This window comes from Sceloporus undulatus, chromosome 1 (genome assembly GCF_019175285.1).
Source record: "Sceloporus undulatus isolate JIND9_A2432 ecotype Alabama chromosome 1, SceUnd_v1.1, whole genome shotgun sequence".
In the NCBI taxonomy this organism is placed as follows: domain Eukaryota; kingdom Metazoa; phylum Chordata; class Lepidosauria; order Squamata; family Phrynosomatidae; genus Sceloporus; species Sceloporus undulatus.
Genome location: NC_056522.1, coordinates 79,619,200 through 79,641,855, shown reverse-complemented (window position 1 = coordinate 79,641,855; position 22,656 = coordinate 79,619,200). Strand labels below are relative to the sequence as shown.

The following is a 22,656-nucleotide window of genomic DNA, read 5'->3' as shown; positions in this document are numbered from 1 at the left end:
TGTCTTGGTTTGTTCAGAGAGTCTGCTTCTGGTGACTTGGGTGTGTGTGAGTGTGTGCCTTCAAGAGGTTTTCTTGGGAGGTTTGTTCAGAGAGGGTTTGACTTTGCCATCCTCTGAGGCTGAGAGAATGTGACTTGCCCAATGGTTTTTGGGGATTTGCCTTCACCTTCCCTTAAGGCTGAGAGAGTGTGACAAGTGCTGTGATGTCCCTTATGTGCCGCACAATTTGGACATGATGCATAAGCCATGTCATCGACACGTACCCCATGTAAGATATTTAGCCTTCTCTGTTGGAATCAGATTTTCATTGAATCCTGGTCTCCAAAGTCATAGAATCGTAGAGTTGGAAGAGACTGCAAGGGCCACCCAGTCCAACTCCTTTATTCTGCCATGCAGGAACTCTCAATCAAAACATCCCCATTGACAGATGGCCATCCAGCCTCTGCTTAAAGACCTCCAAAGAAGGAGACTCTGCTGCACTCCGAGGAAGGAGTGTGTTCCACTGTTGAACAGCCCTTACTCTCAGGAAGTTCCTCCTAGTCTAACACACAAAGCTATCCAGGAAGAATGTCAAAATGTTCTCCATTTTGAGCATGACTGAAAACATGAATTTATATTGTTTTTTATTAATGTTTTTGGCTTTTAGTTGGCGTGTTCTCCATTTTTGAACATCCTACAATTTGTCCTACATTTTGTCGTGCATCATGTCCTACATTTTCCCTACATTTTGTGTCTTGGGGGGCTCTTAGCATCTCAAAATGGTGGCACTTAGTCTGGACCCCCCCCCCCTTCCCAAAATCCTGGCTACGTCCCTGCGGTGCCGGTAATGCAGGAAAGAGAACAAGCGGATGACACCCCCAAACCAGCTTCTTGAGCACTGCTCCTCCCATCCCCAAGTTCCCGAATCAGACACCCTTTCGTTCCCATTCATTTGCCCCAAATCAGACTCAGGAGGCACAGGAAAACTCGCTAAAACTGCTTTAACAACCACTGATTTGGGTTTTTTTCAGGATAATTCAATCACATGTGAGTCAGATTCAAATTCCAATGGGAGCAATGCGGATCGAATGCGCGCTCAGATGGGAACGATGCACGCATGATTCACATCCTGATCCACGTTATAAGCCAGTGGGAATGGGGCCTAAGAATGAAAAATAGCAATGCTCATCCAGGGTAGGAGAGAGAACTGGAAGACAGTGAAAGAGGAGGAGAAGGGTCTTGCTGTCAAATGACTTTCCTTCACTCCCAGCAGAGGAATGTCTGTCTCTTCTCTTGCCTTGCATGAGCATCATGTTGGCCCTTTTGTAGCACAAAACATTGAAAGGCTCCATTGTTAGGAAGTGAAGCTTCTTGCCCCTTCCTCTTCCTCTTTCTCCATCTACTCCTACAAATCTGCCATCCAAATATGGTTGGACAGCTGTGGTCCTGCCATAACTATGGTGGCCAACCATGCCGAACATGATAGGGACATCTGTGGGAGGATTTGTTGAAAGAGCTCTTAATTTGTGCTCTTGGTGAGGATGGGATAGCACCTTGCTAGCTTTTGAGAGCTGGTGTGGTTTCGTCCTCTGTGAATTACTGCCATTCGAGGGAATGTTCCAGATTTTCCAAACATAGTCTGCAATCTTACTTTTGAAGTTTTAGCTGCAACATGTATCTATGACACATACCTACAACACTCTGACCTAACCTCCACCCAACCTTGCTCATCTGCAGCCCCCTACTTGTACCCCAAGCATTCTGCTTGGTGGAAAGTAAGAGGAGTAGCAGACAAGCATCCAGCTATTTTCCTATAGTTAGAGGCACAACAAAGCCATCTGCAATTTCCAAGGATTTCCTTGGAAGCTCCTGCAGATGATGTCAGTGCTTTGTGTCCAGTTATAGGAAAATAGGGAGGATTCTCCCCTTACACTCCCCCAGTGTGAGGTTTGTGTAGCCTTAGTTGCTCTACTTTCCCACAATGAGTTATCTGTCTGTCTTTTCAATGTCCTTCTTTTGTATCATATAGCAAAGTGGCAGTGGCTGAGACAATGAGAGGCACACTGGTGCAGAGAAGTGAGAGCTCATCCAACAGAGCTGTTTACTTGGTGCTAGGTGTTGCTGGTTGGTGTCATTGCCACATCCACTTGCTCCTTCTCACTTAATTTTTTTAAATCCCTGTAAGAGCTGATGGCTGAAGGGATGGTGCTGAAGGAAGCTATATGACATTGTAGGCAACTTGGCCAGTCATTCAGATCTGTTCAGTGCCTTTGTTCACTGCCAGACTTATTGGCTGTGGATGTTGTGAGATCCAGTATGAGCTTGCCTTCTTCTTAAAGGAACAGTGGTCTAAACACCCTTTAGGTAAACTGCAAAGGAGCTTCTCTGCTGACAACAGTCCCCTCTCTACCTTTTCTACCCATAGCAGCAAGGAGGAAGAGTGGCTAAGGAACCCAGAATAAATTACAAGTATTGAACAACACAAGTGATTATGTACTGTATACCCTGGATTTTTTTTAAAAAAAATAACCTGAGTGGAAATAAAATGTTCCTGGGGGTGCCAGAGATTGCCACTGAATATTAAATGACAACTAGAACATTCATTTAAAATAAAAATCCAAGAACGAATAATAATAATAATAATAATAATAATAATAATAACGATCGCTACAAATGCTGCAGTCTCCAACAGCATTTGCCCTGTCTGTGGAACTCCTAGGTAACCACTGGTATAGAGGATAAATTAGATGGATAAATTAGAAGTAATGAGAAGTAACAAAGTATCTGCAATACGTTTATTTAAGAGATAGGAATACTAACCAACAGTCCCATACATGTAATTCTTCCCTCTGTATATAATCCTTTTTCATTATGTTCCTGGGGCCCAGCTTACGGTGTTTTCCTCAAGCAAGAAAGCCCTTTCAACAATTTTTTGGATGGAGTAGTCACTGTCAACCGGCATGTTTGTATAGCCAACACAAAAATATACAAAAGGGTTCCCGCTGCTGTCAATAGCATCAAGGAAATGCAAAATTAGGAAGACCACAGGTATGTGTATTTCGTGGACCCGCTCTGCTATGATGTCAATAATCCTGACTGAGGCAGCAAAGAAGAGAAACAACAGAATGGTGGCCACAATGGTGACGTCAATTCTTTCTGGAGAACTTTCTGTTCTCAGCATTCTGATAAAAAGGAGCAATGTGGAAAGGACCATCATAGGGAGAAAAACCAGGAGGTTGACAATCACTCGGAATGTTTTTTGTAGGCCCACAACTCGAATTAACTTCAGTGAGCGATGGGTCGAATTGTAGATAGCAGGCCAAATATAACACCACAGACATCAGGCAGGACAAACTCCACAAAAGAGCACACATAATTTCTGAGAGATACTTTGGTCGGTGAAGCTTATACCATTCTGGATAAAAAACCATGAAGTACCTTTCAGCACTGATAGCTGTTAGAATATAGGTGCTGGCATTGAACCCAAATGCATGTGTCAGCTCCACAATATGTAAATAGAACAGGCTGACGGGAACTGCATTCAAAAATAAAATGAAAACTACAATATAGTAGAAGAGTACCATAAGATCAGCAACTGCCATGTTGAGGAAATAGACAGTGAAATTAGTTTTTTTGATCCGGAAACACAGAAGCCAGAGGACAATTCCATTCCCAAGCAATCCTAAAGTGCAGATTGGAATTGATACAATCATAATTGTTTTTTGCAACTTGTAGCCAGTCTCCATGTCAGTTTTTGGGATGCTCCCCTCAGTATGGAAGGACAAGGAGTATGCCTCTGCCATCTTGAGTCTGTCAAGGTGTTTTGTAATTCTTCTTGACCTGTCAAAGTCAAACACAGTTTCTCATTACTATGCTGCCATTCCTATCTCTTGGAGATTTTGGATGGTGGGCCAAACTTCCTCTCAAGCACTCAAAAGGTCCTTCCCAAGTCACCTTAGAGCCCACTGCACCATTCTATTTACTTAGTAGTTTTATTGTTGGCAGACCTTTGCAGTAGGCAGCGTTCCTCTTAAGGGCCCAATATCTTGGCCTCTGGAGATTATTGCTCAAAGCTTCCTCCCAATATGGTTGCAACTTTTTAAATACCCAAACAGCAAGGATGCTGATCACATTACCATGCAATTGCGAACTGATAACAGGTTGCCCATGAATCTTATCACACTATCTGAGATTAATCAGTAAAGCAGTCTTGCCTTTGGCTGTGTGTGCATGTGCGTGTGTGCAGTGAAAGCCCTTTAAATCCTGTTTTTACTGCCCCATATGAAATGGTTGCCTTGTCAGCACTAAGAAATCTTACTTGCAATGGGAATGGTGTGTGTGTGTGTGTGTGTGTGTGTGTCCGTGCAGTGAAAGCCCTTTAAATCTTGTTTTTACTGCCCCAGATGAAATGGATGCCTCATCAGCACTAAGAAGTCTTGCTTTCAATGGGAATGGTGTGTGTGCATGCGCATGCCCATGTGGTAAAAGCCCTTTAAATCCCCTTTCATCTTCACAAGAGGGATTGCTTCCTCAGCAGTAAGAGGTCTTGTGTTCATTAGGAATAGGGAGGGGTGCAGTGAAACCTGTTTAAATCCCCTTCTCTCTGAATTACCCCTGAATGACCTATGGCACACACTTCAGTAATGGGCTAACTGTGGGAAGATTGACAGCCATTCACAGATTTTTCCAGTTCATTAAAAGCAGTGGCAGAAGCAAGGATTAAGGGTAAGATATCTACTGCCTGGCCATGATGTGGTGAGATAAGGTCCGTTGATTATAGTTTTGATCCTGCTTCTATCTCACTATTGAAGAACTGAGTGATAATCTCCTTTATTACCATCATGATTCTCCTACTACTCACCCACTACTTTGGGGAACAGGGGCCTAACCCCTGTTGCTTTTTACTTAAGAAAAGTTCTTAGCTGTTGAGGGATACCAGATGACTGACTTGAGGGGTCCAAGCTCTCTGGCTGATAAGAGCAGTGGGGGAGAGATATGTGGGACAAACTAGGGATAATCTCCGTTAAGTATTAATCTTTTTTGCCAGCAGGCCTGAAATGTGAAGAATAATGAAAGGTCAACACATCTACTGCACATCAGAAGCAGTTGACAGATGGTTGGAAACAATATGTTCTCTCTTTTTCTTCGCTCCCACCATCCATCCTACTTAAGCACAGGAGCAACTTGCCCAACACTGTGCCCATTGACAGTATCCTTAAAATGCCTCTTTAGCAAGGGAGATTGGATGTAATTAAAAGAATATCATTTTTTAAAAAAAAAGAATGGATAAAAGTAGATTGAATATTACCGTAATCACCCTCCAGTTTTATTGTCAATCTTGTTTGATTGTGCATCTGCCCTTCATAAAGAAGTTTAATGATGCAAAGGTATGATCCACCTCAATAGGATGATGGATGTCCTATGTAACAAACAGAACATGAGACTTTAATGACCTCACACAAACTATTAGCTGTAGTGTAATAAAGCTCTGTCATTGGTCTGACCAGGAGCCCTTTCAGTTTAGCTTCCTCCTGCCTTTTTTTTTTGGGGGGGGGGGGGGGGATGCTACCCTGATCAATGATATAGGTGGCCTGAAGAGAGAAAGAGAAGCTGTAATCTTGTGGATTGCTCTGATCCTCTCAGCAGCTTTTAATGTCATCAGACTGGAATGCCTCAATAGGATGGAGTCAGGGGCTGCATCTGCACTGCAGAAATAATGCAGTTTGACACTGCTTTAACTGCCATGGTTTAATGCTCTGGAATTCTGGGATTTGTGGTTTTGTGAGCTATTCAGCCTTCTCTGTCAGAGCACTCTGGTGCCACAACAAACTACAAATCCCTGGATTCCATTGCATGGAGCCATGTTAGGTAATGTGGTGTCATACAACATTGCTTCTGCCATGTTACTGCAATCCTGTTCTGACATTCCAGAAAGTAGTGATGGGGAAACAATGCTGCTCTTTTGCGTCCACATTTTCTTATATGGATTCTGCAATATTCTATCTTGTTCCTGTGTTTACAGTGTTTTTATTTTAAACCAATAGTGAGTTCATCTGGATATTTGTGGAACCATATGTTTGATATACAGCTATATGTCTCCCTCTCCTTTCATATTCAGTATGGTCGCTTCCTTCATCAATGGGTACCTGAAATCAATAATGAACTGGATGCATATGAACAGACTTGTCTGGTAAGACAACAGTGTTGCTGGAAGGATCCCCATAAAACCTGATCTGGTCAACATGTTTGTCCTGACTTGGATTTTATTTCCTCTGTGGTATCAGATGCACAGAAGGGGAGAGGGGATCCTGAACCAAGATGATTGCTGTTTCAGCCATGGAGAAGAGTGCATTTTACCAAAGTTGGTTGTTACCACAACTGGGCATTTTTTATTACAAAAGGTCTGACCACTGCTTTGCATGCTCTACAAAGCTACCAGAATGCATGCTATGTGAGATTGCCATTTATGACAAAAAGCCTGATATTGGTGGAGGCTAGCTGGAAAAATTCAAAATGATTTTATACTGATTTTATATCAGCTCAGTGGTCTTCTGTGGCTCAAATCCAGGTAGCTGGTTTTAATGTTAAGTGCTTTGCAGCTCATCTCAAACAATTAGAAGAAATTCTGAAAGCATCAGATCTTGAATGATCTTGGATGCCAAATTGCAATGGCTATAATTCATTTCCTGAAGCTGGAAGGCTACTCGGATGCTTAGACAGCTTTAAATTGAACATATTTATGGAGGATCAGTCTATCAACAGCGATCAGCCATGGCTAGCTGTTTGAAAGATAAGTTCTTTAGTATTATATTTTATTTTGCTTCAGTGAGTTTATGGAGAGTTATTGTTAAACCCAGGACCATCCACACAATTAAAAGCTATTTAAACTTTATTGGAATATAAGACAAAATGGTTAAAAGTCATAATCATAAAAACAGTGAAGATACAGTGTATATTGAAATCATAGTAGGAACTATGTTTAAACTGTAACAATTAAAACATTGTAATATGATTAGCACAGAGGCAGTGGTAAAATAATAAATGAATTATTATGATATATTAAACAAAGAGAAAAAATATAAAGCATTATTAAGTGAATACAACATAGATACAAAATCTCGAGAGCCAGTGTGGTATAGTGGTTTGAGCGTTGGGACGACAAGCCTGGAGACCAAGGTTTGATTCCCCGCTTGAGCATAAAAACCCACTGGATTACCTTGGGCAAGTCACACTTTCTCAGTCTCAGAAGATTGCAATGGCAAACCTCCTCTGAAGATACTTGCCAAGAAAATCTTATGATAGGTTCACCTTAGGGTTGCTGTAAGTAAAAAATAACTTGGAAGCACACAACAACAACAACAACAACAACAGCAGCAGCTTCTAACACACCCTCCAGCCTCACAACCTTAAGAACAACATTTGTGTGTGTATATATATATATATATATATTTTTGCATGCCACAGAATGAAGTATGTTAAGATAATACATGAAATATATATCTACATATACAAAAATATCAATTGAGAACTGCCAGAATAGCACACTCAATAAAGATAAGAGGAACCATGGATAGAGCAACCCTTCTGACTTAACCCAAACCAGTCCTAATGCCTGTGTTAATTTTAGGTCTGTCTTGCAGATGTTCATAAAGAGATAGTGTGTTCTACCTGGGATTCCTTCACTGACAAGGGATAGGAATCAATTTAGAGCAGTGGTTCCCAACTTTAGTCCTGCAAGTGTTTTGTACTTGGGTTCCCAGAAGCCCTAGCCAGCTTGGCCCAAAGCCAGGAATTCTAGGACCTGAGGCCAAAACATCTGGAGGACCAAAGTGTGGGAACCACTGATTTGGAGCCTTGTCAGCTTAGATGGAGTACTGCATTTTTTTAGTCTGTGGAAAATTGTGTACAGGATAAAGTATCTGTACCTCTTTTGGTATGGTTTTTCTCCTTCTTTTGTCCCTTGGAAGTAAATATTGGGGAAGCAAGGCAAGAGTTTAAGTGAGTCAAACACACTAATCTTTCTCTGGTGCTCTTTTCACTGTGGGAAACATTTTCCAGAGGTCTAATAAGATTATCCTACGATCAAAGCATAATAAGGGTTTCTCAAGCAAGCCTTGTGCCATGTTATCTGTCCTCATTTTGTCAAGATGATCTATGCCAGAGTCCAGTATTCTGTTCTCCCACTGGCCAGCCTGTTTGTCTGCCTCTCTATCTGCCTCTAAAATAATGTGCCAAGAATATTTTATATTCTTAAAATGTAAGAATAATGTGTCACTGGGGAGGAAAAGAGCATCATACTATAAGTGTGACAAGAGTAGTGGCAAGCTGGAGAACAAATGTCTAAAGGAAGCAACAACACAAAATCTCTCTTTAGGAGACAGATATTTGGAAGGTGTCTTTTACTGAGAACTTCATCACACCAGCCTGTTACCCTGGCACAATTGTGTTAGTTTAAGAATGAAAGTGTACCAGTTTGGCAACTTTTCTTATCATACCTTTCCCTACAATGGTGCTTTGATGATCCATGGTTGCACGACCTGTTTTCTGTATTGTCAAATGCTGCCTTCTGGGAGGAAGGGTGGGAACAAGTGATCGCAGCTGCCAACTGCCTCCCATAGCTCACTGCTGCATGACTGCGCACATAGCAGCTGGCTTTGGGAGGTGGCTGGCTCCTGCAACCACTGCTCCACCTCCTTCCCCTGTTAAAATGTGGGGCTACTATGTGCACATTTACACAGCAGCTCCACATAAGTGATCACAACTGCCAACCACCTCCCAAAGCTGGGAAAGTGTTGGCAGCTGTAACTGCTGCCAGGGGGAGAGGAGTAGAGCAGAAATGCAGTGGAAGGGACGTATCACACAAAGGCAGTAATGGAACAGCGGTGAGATTGGGAACCTATTGACAGGTTTTTCCCATCAATTAAAAGGTGCACTACAATAATAAATTGAATGCAAGACAGTAGGAGAGTCACAACATTGTGTGATAAGTACCAGCTAGAGACACTTTAATTCTGTTAAGACTCCAACTTTTGGTCTTGTGTGATAAAGACAATGGATTTTGATCTCTCTTCTTGTTCATTGCCCAGGTGTTGTGGAACTGGCACTTCTGCCTCGTCCTTGCAGGATCTATAAAGTACAGCATAGAGTGTCTCGCGACGCCTCCACTTTCCGACAAGAAAGTAAACAAAAGGGTCAGCACTGCTGTTGATTAAGTGAAGGAAGGAAGAACAATGAAGGAGAGTCCATTCTATATCTGTTATTGAATACCAATAGACAATCAGACACATTATCCTGAAAGGCAAAGCAAAGAGGAGGAACAGAACAACAGCGATAACAATGATAAGATAAAGTCGTGCTTGAGACATTGCCTGTGAATTTCTCCGTATCTTGATAAATAGGCTCACACTGCAAAGGACCATAACTGGAGTAAATAACAAGAAAACCATGGCAAGGAATATGGTTGTGGCAGGATACTTTCTATAAGGCACTTCAGTTGTTAATACTGACCAGCAGGTGAAATATTCCACTCCAGTCACCACACAGGAGAGAACCCATAGAAGAGTGCACAATATGGTTGAGAGGTGCTTCGGCCGATTAAAGTGGTATCTGATTGGGCAAAAAGCACCAAGACACCTCTCAACACTAATTGCAGTCAACATGAAAAAGCTGGTATTGTAGCCAAAGATACACAGAATATCAAGTGCATCATACAGGTATCCATCAAAGACTAATTTGCTCCACATAATAAAACTGAAGACAAAAACCAAGTCAAAAGCGAGAAGTACAGTAAAATCAGCAATAGCAAGGTTCAGGACATACACGGTATATTTAGTCCTTTTGATTCTACAACACAGAAACCAGAAAATAGCTCCATTGCTGATTAAACCCAAAATGGTGATGGGCATAATAATATAGCTTAATATTGTGAAGCTATAATCATCTCTCTCCACTTGGATCTCATTCATCTGTAATGCGTCAAGAGGATGAGGGGACGAGGAGTTTGTCTCAGCCATCAGGACACGTCTGGCATGTGTGATATTTCTCCCTTTCCTGTAAAAATAGAAAATAATTCCAGGATTATGTTGCTCAGTACTTGTACTGTATATAAGAAAGTTTGGAAACGCCCAGTCTAAAGAGAAAAATGTATGACACTGGTATGGAGAGAGACCCTAGTGACCCTGTCAATAAACTATTTCAAGACCAAGGAAATTATTTTTGGTAGAAACAGTCCAAGGTGCAAATGGATTTTTAGATCAACCTATTCAGATATCTGGGCAATGCTTTCACTGAGTCTCTCTCTTGGAAATGGCATAGGGAGGCAGCAAAACTGAAAGCTGACAAAACAATAGGAGCACTGATGAAATTTTGTTACAATCAAGGTGATCAGCTGATTGAGTGTGCTCTAAAAATTTTCAGTAGTAAAGCAACTGCACGGATACTTTATGGTGCAGAAATTTGGGGCTTAGATATCAATACTTGCAAAGCCTTGGAAATATTACAGAACAAATTTCTCAGAAAACTTTATGCTCTGCCAGCTGGAACTCCTGCAGCTTTTTTGTGTAGTGAATCTGGCTGGCCATTAAAACAAGAGTAGATGGTGCACAAATAAGGTACTTCAAACAAATTGCCACCTTATCAACTAATCATCTTCCAGCATAGTGTTACATTTAAATATGTAACAATCAGTATTGGAAATCAAACTTTCAAATTCTTTTACACAGTTATTTCTTTCCTGAGATGAATTCTGTCTTTGGCATGGATAAGAGGCAACTAAGAGACCGGCTATTCTGGATAGATTCAAGAAGGGATTTACAGTCAGTTAGGATCTCAAAATTATCCCCATGGTTCTCCTTTTTGAAAACAGACCATTTTAGAGCAGGATATTTGACCAAACTCAAGCCGTCTACTTTAAGAATTCCCTTCACTGAATTACAATTTCAAGAAATGCCAACTGCAGTTCTAGATGGACACTATAACAAAGTGCTGTTTGAAAATAGACTATGGAGATTATCACATGGGAGATGGAATGTCATTGTCCCATTCCTGTCCTGTCATTCCCGCGCAATCACAGGAAGACATCATGCTTATCTGGACATTATCCTGACCGGAAAACATGAGTGACAGTGATTGTGCAAAAGCCTTTCAAATGACATCACACTGATCCTGACATTGTCCTGTCAGTGAAGTGGCATTGCCTGGCATTTTGCATTAACGGGATTAATGCAATACTGATGCAATGACAGGATAATGACAGGATCAGCGTTACTTTATGAAAAGCTTTTGCATGATTGCTATTATGGATGGGATGTGGACGGGAGAGCAATCCCATCCCTATCCCATCTGTGTATGATAATCTCAGTGTCAGGTGGAGGACATTGTCCATTACATACTAATTTTGCCTCTTTGTATAATCTTGTCAACGGGGAGTACTTTTACTTGTACCTTTATAGAAATCCTGGAGAGAAATTCCTAACATCCTTGTTGACAAATGGAAGTGGGAATTCTCTTGTAGATTTGTTTCATTTTCTTTTGAGTGATATCAATTACTATGTAACACACAAAGTGGCCCTTTTTGCCTTGGCTGCAAAAACGATTAGGAAGATGGCAATGTATAAGTTTACCAATAACTGGAAAGATTTTTATTTTATATCAGCAATATTTTTAACTACATGTTAAATGACGGTATGTCTTTTGCACTTTTGTACTCTTGTGTCTTTTGTTTTAAATGTTTGTGTATTTTAAAAAGCTTTGCCATGGCCTCTGGCTAGTGTAATAAATGATGATTTGATTTGATAGTGATAAGTCAAGAGAAAGTCCTGTTGGGCAAGGGTCCAGTTTAATTGACTGCAGTATGCTGTTTGTAGAAGGGGCTGACAGTTGTTATGTTGTTTATTTTTTCTAAGTAGCTGAGTGAGATGATAAGATAATGCGCAATGTGGCCTATATAGATTGAGAAAATTAAAGGAGGTGGTGCAGGCCAAAACACTTTGCTGTCTGAAGTAGGGCCAATTGGCAGCTACTCATCACCATTACCCTCCCAATTAGAGCAAATGTGGGCATGCAGAGTAACCTCCAGAACACCATGATGTTGCACCCATTATTTTGAGCAACCATAACTGATATCTTGTGGCATCACTCTCAAGTGCCTTAGGAGCCTTTTGGGAGTGGAGAGGTGGGAGGGATCTGAAACAGCCTTTAAAACACATTTCAAACATTTTTGGAGAAGAATGGAGAGAAGATTTGGGGCTGGGGAGGGGAATCATTTTTGGTGTATGCTGAGGGTTTGGGTAGGTCTATGGGCACCTCAAGATTTCCACTGGATCTCCAAAGCACATGATTCCCAACCTTGTACTAATACTGCAACATGTTTGTAGCACAATTTCATTACCACTGGTTGCTTTCTTCTCTCCCCCTCAAGTTACTTCACCCTGCCACTTGCCCAGGCCCTTTATAGGTAAATCTAGAGCATCATAGAATCAAACTAGGTTGCCAGATTAAAAAATAAAGACAGTTCCTGTACCTTTAATGATTGTAATAGAAAATGGAATCACCCGATGTTGCTTGCCAACACCAGCTAACCTGCTGTAATTCCTTCTTTGATGCAACTTTCAAAGGCACAGTTTTTACTCTGGCAACCAAACACAGATGAGGCAAACAAGAGGAACTTGAGGAGAAAATTTATGGACCGGATGGATAAACAATTTAAGAAGAGCCCCACCTAAATAAAAATGAGACTGATTGCATTATAAATGAAAAATGAAAGTTTGTGTAATTATTTTGGTTTCATTAAGAACATTTAAACATTCTTTTAAAAAGAACATTTAAATAAATCTTTTTAAAATCTGTGATACGGTGCTTCAAGAGCTCTGGTGCATTAAAGGGAAATAAAGCCATTCTGTGATAACAAACAGTAACAATTGTATATTCTGGTGAAGCCACCAGTAATGATGGTCCATTTAACATACTTCTAGAGGTATGAAGTACAAATTGGGAATAACTTTCTTCACTCTCCTCAAGGATGTAGCCAGGATTTTGGGAAGGTTTTTTTTCCCCACTCTCTCCCACCCGCCCACCCCACCCATTCTCCCTCGTGGTGGCCACCTAGGCGGAAGGGGAGGTCCAGACCACATGGATCCCCCCCCCTTTGGCTACATCCCCGTGCCCCTCCAACTAGAGACAAAATATTTTCTGCACATTTTCCTCCCCCTTCCCTCTCTAAAGGCTTTCACATCTCCGATTATCGCCTTAGGAATGATGTATTAAATTGGGGAACTGGGAGTTAGATGTAAACATTTAAGTTGCATTCAAATTGAGAAACTGCACATTGAGTCTCCCTTATCCAAAATGCTTGGGACCAGAAGTATTTTGGATTTCTGACTTACTTATTTTTTGATTTTGGAATTCCTATATTTGTATATGCATACATAAAGAGATATCTTGGAGATGGAAGCCAAATCTAAACAACAGCAACAACAAAAACCATTTATGTTTCATATACACCTTGTACACATAGTCTGAAGGAAATTGTATCCATTACTTTAAATAATTTTGCACATTAAACAAAGTTTGAGTACACTGAACCATCAGAAAGCAAAGGTCACTATCTCAGCCACCCATGAAAAAATGTTTGGACTTTGGAATATTTCGGATTTCAGAATTCTTGATAAGGGATCCTTAACCTGTAGTAGTAATAAGACTGGAATGAATGAAAGAATATGGACAGGAAATTGTGCTGAAATTTTACAAGGTTTATTGTACCTGAGTACAAATCAAGAACAAACACAAGTAGAGAGATTCTCACAAAAATCTGCACATGTGTACACACAATGTGAACATATGGCTAGTAAAATGTATGAGTACCCCATTTTGTTTTAGGCAAAGCAAGTCTGAGGCTAATTATGATATCACACCTCAGAATCTCATAGAATGTTGTTACACAGACGCACCCCACATTTGAGAGTTGAGGAGTAAGGTTGTTTGGTTGTGTTTAACCCACTGAACTTAAAAAGAAAGATGTAGCACTTTGCCTGATGAGAAGAAAACATGTGATGAGGGGGCAAACAGAACTGTTGGTGGTGAGAACATGATCTGAGCAGCTTTGGGGGAAAGGAACATGTATTTCAGGACCTTTCAATTGCATGTACACTGTAGAAATAATGTAGTTTGACACCACTTTAAGTGCTGTCACTCCATCTTATGGAACCTTGAGGTTTGAAGTTTTACATGGTCCTTAGCCTTCTCTGCCCAAAAGTGCTGGTGCTTCACAAAATTACAAATCCCAGGATTATGTAGGATTGAGTTAAAGTGGTGTCAAACTGCATTATTTCTACAGTGTAGATGCACCCTCAGTCTCTGGATCTCTGCTTGGTGGTATGACCTGAGTAGCACCACTGATGTGCAGAGAAGGCACAGGAAATAGAGTTTTTCTGTGCAACAATGTTTTGGTCTACCGTATCCCTGAAAGTTTCCTGTGGGACCAAAAGACTTTGGAAGGGGCTGTTTGTTGGGGTGCTGAAAGCTATGTACCTTCACTTACAAGGAACACATATAAATAAACACATCTGTTACTTTCTGTGAACTTTCCAAAGGGGGCCAAGCCCAGGTAAGTTCTGGAACTCCTGTACCTTTGGATCACTTGGAGCACTGTGGCGTGTGCATGATAGCCATGTGTGTGCCTGTGCTTACTATAGCTTTAGTAAAATTATTTCAAATGTAGGAAATGTAATGTACAATGCTGATGGAACATTTAAAGGGAAAACACAGCAGCAAATAATAATTTTTTTAATTTTTTTATTTTTAAAATAAATTTTTTATTACATATATACAATAAATAAAACAAAAAGAAATACATTAATAATATTCCTGCTATTTTTCTGACTTCCTTTGGCCTACCGGTCCATTCCTCGATGTTTCCACTCCCCCCCCCCCCCAGAACAGATGACACAACTGCTCCTATATTTATTACCGTTCTCCCTTCTTATATAGCGACTACAATTAAAAATTATTCCTCTATTCCTGTGTATAAAAGTCTATCCCATCTCACCCTAATAACTAATTTTTCTTATTTTTTTTAATGCAGTCTATATTTCCATAACTTTGATTATATCTTCTCCATATCCGTCTTATTTAACTAAAAAGAAATCATCCTTCCAGTCTGCCCTCCTATCTCTGAAAATAGCATTAAAATTTTGTATTTGATTTCATGAGTCACTGTAAGGTAACTTTAGGTCTGGTTTTTCCATCTCTCTTTGCAGTATAACCTTAATGGATTCCACATTTCCTCATTTGAGGTTTCATGACCCTCGTTGTCCCGTAACCACATCGTTAAAGTCTCCATCTCCATGGCCTCTAAGGCCTTTAATAGCCACTCATCTATATCTACATCTCCCGTCTTTTTCCAATTTTTCACAAGAATAATCCTTGCTGTTGTTATTAGATACAGCACTAATTTTCTATGTTTCCTTGGTATATCATCTTCAATCATGTTTAACAATATTATTTCTGGTTCCAATCTTATATTAATTTGATATATTTTCTCAATTATTTCCTGTACTTTTTCCCAATACTTCTTCACCACTGGGCATGTCCACCACATATGATAATAGGAGCCATAATGGCTATTACACCTCCAGCATCTATCTTGTCCATTTTTAACCATCTTTACCAACCTTGAGGGGGGAATATGCCACCTGTGCATCATTTTCATAAAATTTTCTTTTAAGTCTGCACAGCATGTAAAGTTCAAATCTCTACCCCATGCCCTTTCCCATCTTTCCAACTGTATACAGTGGTGCCTCGGGTTACGAAATTAATTCGTTCTGCGGCCGCTTTCGTAACCCGAAAAGCCTTCGTAAGCCGAATTGCCATAGGCGCTAATGGGGAAAAGCCGCGATTCCGTGCGAAAAAGCCGAAAAAAGCACCAAAAGTTTTTTCGTAACCCGAAAAAACATTCGTAACCCGGAACAATGATTCCCTATGGGATTTTTTCGTATCCCAAAAATTTCGTAACCTGGGTATTTCGTATCCCGAGGTACCACTGTATTTCTATTTACATTTTTAGCCCATTCTAACATACAACCTTTTATCGTTTCTTCTTCACATTCCAATTTTATACCCATTTTATACAGTCTTGAAATTATTCCTTTGTTCCCTTTCTCAAGAATCCTATCCAACTCATTTTTTCCCATCGCTATTCCTTCCTGGCTCCTATCCATTTTGAATCTTGAACTCAATTGCATATGCTGGAACCAACTTAAATTTATACCCTGTTTTTCTAACTCTTCTCTACTTTTTATTCTCCATTCTCCTTTTTCAAGTTCAAGTATATCTTTATATTTGAGCCAGGGCTTCCCAATCAATTTCCCTCTAATCATAAAGGCTTCGTGGGGGGATGTCCATAAGGGTATTTTATTTATATAATTTAAAGAAGAGATGGGAATCATGCAGCCTTCCCGATGTTGTTGGTTTGAAACTTTTAGAAGATGTGGTCTATAGTGCAAAATGTTGGGAGATCAGCTTTTTTTTCACTTATTCTCTCCCTGAATTGTTTCTGTCTCAGCAAGTGTTAATAAAGAACTCTGTAATTTCATGAATTTGTGCCTCACTTCAATTTTTAGCCTCTTCTGTCCCTATCCCTTTTTTCCTTTTGTGTCTTTTCTTTTAGATAGACAGATAACTGGAGAGCAGGAATTTTTAAAAACTGGTCTATAGGATGCTCTGGCTAATCAGAGGGATAAAGCATTCTTTACATGAATAGTTTCCTAAATATTGCAACAACCATGGTGATAACTACTGTAACTAAAAGATACGAAAGACCACACAAAATAATTAGGCATGGAGCCTTCCATGGCCAAAGACAAACATTTGTATCTTGGCTCCTAAGCCCAAAAAAGGAAACAATTTCTCCAGATTTTCATTCCATCAGTGATTTCCCAACCTTCTCTTAGAAATGCTGCTATTTTCAATGTGAGAAATCTACGGCCCCAAACTAGAGGCCAGATTTCTATGACTCCACAGGGATTATCTTGATCATCTCAGTTTGGAAGCCACTTACAGAAGAAAACTATTCTATATAATTGGAATGACACTGGGAATTCAGCTGAAACAGTCTGTGCATTTAAAACACAGTGCAGTGGGAACTGAGAGCCAAAGAAAATGTTTTAGGGGAACACTGTATACCAAATTTGCCTGATACCAAACAGAAAGCTATGCAGCCCAAGTGGTCTGATGCCAATATCTGAGAAAATGCCAGCTCAAAATATCAAGAAGTGGTTTTTGACAAATTGAGGCTGCTGCAGGATTAATGCAGTTTGACACCATTTTAACTGCCATGGCTCCGTCCTGTAGAATCCTGGGATTTGTAGTTTGGCAGGGCACCAGAGCTCTCTGACAAAGAATGATAAATATGTCACAAAACTAGAAATTCCAGAATTCCATCACACTGAGTCATGGTAATTAAAATGGTGTCAAACTGAATTAATTATCCAGTGTAGATGCACCCTCTGTCTGTTCCTGCATCTCTGATAACACTAACATCCTCTTTTGAAGTGTAAAGCCTTAAACAGATGTGAATTGACTTTGGGCTTGTGCAGTCTATTTTTTATTTTTTTTAAAAAAAACAACCCTAAAAATCTGAGTTTCACACAGGAGGCTTGGAGGGGGAGAGACTTTCTTACTGGTTCCCAGAATGTATAGGCTCCAATGCTATGCAAAGCCCTTTTGGTTGAGTTTTGGCACATGCTTCCTTCAGACTTTTCACTTTGGATAACTATTTCCTGAATGGAAAATTCTACTCACAGTTGAATGACTGTATATATTTTTATGTACATTAAGCATTTTTAATTGCATATGTTTTATTAATATACACTGGCAGCTCTATGGATTCCTTCTAAGGATTCTAGAATTACAGTGATATATACATGGCACCAGATCCCATCTAATCTTTAAATTTAAGCGGGACCAAACTTAGGATTATTATTATTATTATTATTATTATTATTATTATAGTTTATTTCTATAGCACTGTAAATGTACACAGCACTATACATACAAATAATCAAATCAATAAAAAATATATAAAACCTGCCAATGGTGTACAATCTACAAAATACATATAAAACAATAAGTAATTATATAAAATAGAATTAGTTTAAAAAGCAGGCAGCAACATCCACAATCTAATCAAATAACAGATATATAATCACACAGTGCCTGGGAACGCTTCCCTGAACAGGATAGTCTTCAACTCAAATTTAAAAGTGGTCAGAGAAGTGATGGCGCGTGTTTGTGGGGGAAGAAGGTTCCAGGAGTGAGAAGGGCCGAATCCGAGATGGGGCAGTGGAGATCCTAGGCTGGGATGGCAGACCTTGACTACTAGAACGGAGGGTACAAGTGGGAATGTACAGAGAAAGAAATTCAGATAAATAAAGAGGGGCCAGCCCATGCAGGGCTTTAAAGGTCAACAACAGAAGCTTGTACCTAATAAAACAAAGAAAATGCAAAATTCCCTGCAGGAGAATTCTATAACATGACAGAAGATTAGATGTCAGGGGACGTCATCTGAAAACAATCCCATTTATCCATGGGATTTGGGCACTTTCTTCCTGTGTGATAAACTCCATAGAATCCTATATTGGAAGAGGTCTCATGGACCATCATGTAAACCCCAGCTCAAAGCAGGATCTCCAGCTAAAGCATCCCCAACAGGTAGCTGTCCAGCCTCTTTTTGAAAATGTCCAAAGAAGGATATCCTCCATGTCTGATTTATGATGACTCTAAAGTGACCCTATCACTGAGTTTTCTTGGCAAGATTTCTTCAGAGGGGGGCTTGCCCTTACTTTCCACTGACGCTGAGAGAATGTAACTTGATCAAGGTCACCCAGTGATTTCTTTGGTTGAGTCTGGATTTGATCCCTGGTTTCCAGAGTTATTATCCAACATTCAAACCACTGCACCATGCTGATCCTTACTTCCGAATAAATGCCTGTAGGTAGCTTTTTGTGGGTCAGGCTATGAAGCTGTATTCTAGAAGAATTTTTTCCCCGATGTTTCACCAGTAGCTGTGGCTGGCATCTTTAGCGAGTGCTGGCATGGAAGAGAATGGGATATATACTGTTGGTTGAGGGAAAGTGACACCTATAGGATTTAGTTTGGAGTTATTCTCATGAAAAGGGGGATAAACAGAATAACACAGAAGAATGAGAAGAGATAAAAAGTAAGAAGTCTTGCTGAGATGCATACCAGAAGGATGCACTCCTTAAGCAACACCAAAAAAGGAAGACAATGTTAGTTTAGCTTTTCCCTTTATCCCTAGCAGAGAAATGCACATCTGATTGTTTTGTTCATACTAGGATTGTCTTGTGTAACATGCAAGATATTTGGCAAATACAATAGCTGCATGTAAATTACTATTACTAATGCTTCTTACAGACAATATTCTCTGGTGTTCTTAAGAAACAAAACTGAAAGTCAAAAAGACGTTGTTAATCACACCCTACCGCTGCCCCCCAAAAAGTTTAGAAACACAGTGGAACCTCATCCCACCACTGCCTTTGTATTTTTAGGAAAAAGGGGCAATTGAATACACCATTCATCCTAATCTCCACTGCCACAACCACTACCACAAATTATGCAGTTGAGTTTCCTGCATTTAGGGAAATTGCAGGGGTCAGCACACCCAGAGTGCAATGGATGAACATTGGATGCAGAATTTAAAAAAATATGAGTTGTGGAGTTGTCAAAGAAGTAGCCATGTCAGAGCTGCATTTGCTTGCTCTTCTCCAATATGACATATGCTACCTATGCCAGCAATGCCCATCTATGTTCTATATTGGACAAACAGGACAGTCTCTATGCAAGAAAATGAATGGACACATATATGACATTAGAAATGGCAATAGACCAAAATAATTAAATATTATCCAGAGGTTCTGGTATAAATACTGTGTGCACTGGGGGTATACCAGAGATGCTAACAGTGAGATGAGAGAAAGAAATGTAAAGAAATTGTATGTTCTGTGGTGTGAAGCATGTCTGAAGAGGAGTTGTGTGTGAGTGAGGAATCTTATGGGTAGCAAATATGAATGATAAGTGTGCTGTTGGGGCTGGGGAAAATAAAATGCTTCACTTTCATGTGTGTGAAGGGAAAATGCATGTTGACAAGGTATTACAAACAACATCTACACATTTTGAGGGTTTTTTTGATCAATCTTCATCAACCTCTATACAAACAATCTGGAAAATTTTGGAACACTCAGGCCCCATTCCCACTGGGCAAAAAAAGCGGCTTATATTGCTGTGATTCTGACTCGGATTTTTTTCCCGAGTCGTATTCGAATCTGCTCCCTCGTTCCCATTACGAAAGGGGGCAAACGGACTCGGGGTTTTTTGACCCATGTTCTCGTTCTCATTTAAATTTTCTCGGTTGTAATTTGAAGTGGACTTTTTTGCTCCCCATTCCCATTGCCTTTCCGGAACCTCTTTTTTTAAAAGCAGCTGCCAATCAAGCGCCTAAGCGCTTGATGTCACAGCCAATCAATCACTTAGGTGCTTAGGAAAGGGAGAAAGGAGCCTCTATTTCCCCCATGTCCCTTTGCCTCCCTGGCTCACCTGTGTCTTCCCAGACTCCCTCTGGGAAAGGAAAAAGGGAGTCTCCATCCCCCCCAAGTCCCTTTGCCTCCCCAACTGCTCCCTGGGCTGTTTGGGGGGGCGATCGAGCAGGCATGTAAAAAAAAAGAAAGAAAAAAGAATAGTTAAAAATGGTGTTTAATGGGTCTCCTCACACGTCGATCTATGCATGTGGAGCAGGGGGGAGGTTGCAGGGGGGCGTAATGTGTTTACCGTATTTGGAGGTAAATGTAGCAATTTGCTACTTTTGGACACCTGACAGAACACCTAAGCAATCGACAAAAAAAAAATTGTCTACACATGCGATTGCCTTACCTTGCTTCCCACTCCACCAGGGAGAAGGCTATGCGAACGGGAGAAAATGGCACCAGTAATGCAGGAAAGAGAACAAGCGGGTGACACCCCAGGCCAGCCCCTTGAGCACTGTTCCTCCCATCCCCAAGTTCCCGAATCAGACATCCTTGTCATTCCCATTCATTTGCCCCGAATTAGACTCAGGAGGCGCAGGAAAAACCTCTAAAAATGTGCACCCTTTTAAAACTGGTTTATCCACCACTGATTTAGGTTTTCCAAGGAAAAATCGAATACATGGGGATCAGATCCGAATTCCAATGGGAACGAAATCAGCGCAATGAGGATAGAATGTGTGCTCAAATGGGAATGATGCACCCATAATTTGATTCTTGATCTGCATTATCAGCCAGTGGGAATGGGGCCTTAGTGGACCATTTTGGAAAGAAACCAGTTGTGTTCAGGTTGTTTAAAACTAGAGGCTGTTTCTGTAATCCTAAGAGCAGACTGAACAAGCAAATGGTAGACTGGAAACTTAGAAAAGAGCAAATATCAAGTTTAGATAGTTAAACTTTCCTCATTTTAAGGGATAACACCCCCTTCCTTTATCATACTCCTTATAATGTGATTGAAAAAAACTTACGATATGTGTCCTTGTATTCATAGATTCATAGAGTTGAAAGTGGCCCTATGGACAAACAGATCCCATCCCCTGCTCAGTGCAGGATCTCCAGTTAGAGCATACTCAGCAGGTAGCTGTCCATCTTTCCTTTGAAAACATCCAGAGGAGACCTCACTACCTTTGTAGCCAATTGGTTCCACTGCCAAACCATAGTCACTGTCAAGAAGTTCCCTGTAATGTTCAATCGAAATCGAAAGCCATTAGACCTAGTTGTGCCTTCTGAGGCAGCAGAGAACAAGCCTGTGCAATCCTCTTTGTGGCAGCTCTTGTGGTATTCAAATAGTGTGATCATGTCACCTCTCACTCTTCTCTTCACCAAGTGGAACATGCTCAACTCCTTCAACATCTCCTCATATGTTTTGCTCTCCATAACTCAATATCCTCATTGCCCTTCTCTGAAATCTTATTGCTTTATTCTGTCTCCTCAATTTTCTGGGAAAATCCCTGTGCCTGGAATTCATGTACTTTCAGCTTTGTTCACAATAGCACAATAGACGGCATTCAGATTATAAGCAGTAAGAGAATTAGAAATTCAGAAAAGCAGATAAATAAAAGGAGGGAACCCAGGGACAGACAAGAAAAAGAAATTATCCTGCGGGGAAAAATAAGTCTGGAGAAAGTTGAATCCTTGAAATACTATCATCGTCTAACAACGAAATAAATATGGCTTGTTAGTATTACTTACCAGTCATCATCCAGTGTAGCATTTTGAAGCATGTCCTTCTTGGGGAATCTAATCAGGAGGATCTCCCTGAATGGTGAGCGGAGGAGGAAAAAAGTAGCTGATAGGAGACAGAAGATGTCAATTCTTTGATCCCATCTGCCTTTAATTTAATTTAATACTGGGCTTGTATTTATTTATCAGCCTTTGACAGACTGAATTTGTCTGTCAAAGAAAGACATGTAAATTATCTGAGCATATAAGGCAATGAACTACACTTCATTCCTCCAAACTTATGGGTATCTCTCATCTGACCAGATGTTTTCTCTGGCCCTCAGATGATTGACTGGCTGTGCCCATTACATGCTTTCTGCACTCTCTTCGAAGAGGCTGGAAATGCTGTACAGATCTAGCAAAC

General features: G+C 40.4%; 2 protein-coding genes across 4 annotated transcripts; both read right to left on the bottom strand.

Moving 5' to 3' along the window:
* Positions 1 to 2,760: 2,760 nt before the first annotated feature.
* On the bottom strand, positions 2,761 to 8,729 carry LOC121936044. Its single transcript, XM_042477853.1, has 2 exons — positions 8,475 to 8,729; positions 2,761 to 3,819 (listed from the first exon to the last, which is right to left on the bottom strand). The coding sequence occupies exons 1-2, from the start codon at positions 8,726 to 8,728 to the stop codon at positions 3,126 to 3,128; spliced, it is 948 nt and encodes a 315-aa protein (XP_042333787.1). The 5' UTR covers position 8,729; the 3' UTR covers positions 2,761 to 3,125.
* Positions 8,730 to 8,988: 259 nt separating this feature from the next.
* LOC121935779 (proto-oncogene Mas-like) lies at positions 8,989 to 22,656 on the bottom strand. Of its 3 annotated transcripts, XM_042477702.1 has the most exons (3): positions 22,263 to 22,656; positions 21,539 to 21,748; positions 8,989 to 10,029 (listed from the first exon to the last, which is right to left on the bottom strand). In XM_042477702.1, exon 3 carries the CDS (start codon positions 9,990 to 9,992, stop codon positions 8,994 to 8,996), a length of 999 nt encoding a protein of 332 aa, XP_042333636.1. In that variant the 5' UTR covers positions 9,993 to 10,029; positions 21,539 to 21,748; positions 22,263 to 22,656; the 3' UTR covers positions 8,989 to 8,993. The 3 variants fall into 3 exon arrangements, with proteins under 3 accessions (XP_042333636.1, XP_042333626.1, XP_042333671.1); XM_042477692.1 differs by lacking the exon at positions 21,539 to 21,748; XM_042477737.1 differs by lacking the exons at positions 21,539 to 21,748; positions 22,263 to 22,656 and adding an exon at positions 11,422 to 11,561.